The sequence below is a fragment of the Eimeria mitis genome, genomic scaffold (genome assembly GCF_000499745.2).
Source record: "Eimeria mitis Houghton genomic scaffold, Emh_scaff665, whole genome shotgun sequence".
NCBI lineage: Eukaryota > Apicomplexa > Conoidasida > Eucoccidiorida > Eimeriidae > Eimeria > Eimeria mitis.
Window position 1 is genome coordinate 10,067 of NW_013574786.1, and position 274 is coordinate 10,340.

At 62.8% G+C, this 274-nt stretch overlaps 1 protein-coding gene across 1 annotated transcript in view; it reads right to left on the reverse strand.

Moving 5' to 3' along the window:
* EMH_0019120 (uncharacterized protein) overlaps positions 1-274 on the reverse strand; it is a gene marked incomplete at both ends in the record, with an annotated part of 17,130 nt that overhangs the window by 10,037 nt on the left and 6,819 nt on the right. The window contains 1 exon segment of the mRNA XM_013501300.1: positions 57-88. Coding sequence (XP_013356754.1) covers positions 57-88 — 32 coding nt within the window.

Here is a 274-nt window from a genome sequence, read left to right on the forward strand (position 1 = left end):
GGTCTTTGGGGTGTCTGTGCTGCTGTAGCGTCGGTGGCTGCTTGAGGTGTACGTACACTCCGAGGCAGGGGGAGGGGTGAAGGTTCTCCTGGCCCGTTGCGGGGGTTTGAGTGCTGCTGCTGCTGCTGCAGCAGCAGCAGCTGCTGCTGCTGCTGCTGGTGCTGTTGCTGTTGCTCTGCATCCCGGAGCAGCAGCAGCAGCAGAAGCAGCAGCAGCAGCAGCAGCAGCAGCAGCAGGCTCCAGAGCACGCAGGTAACCCCCAGAAAGACATGCA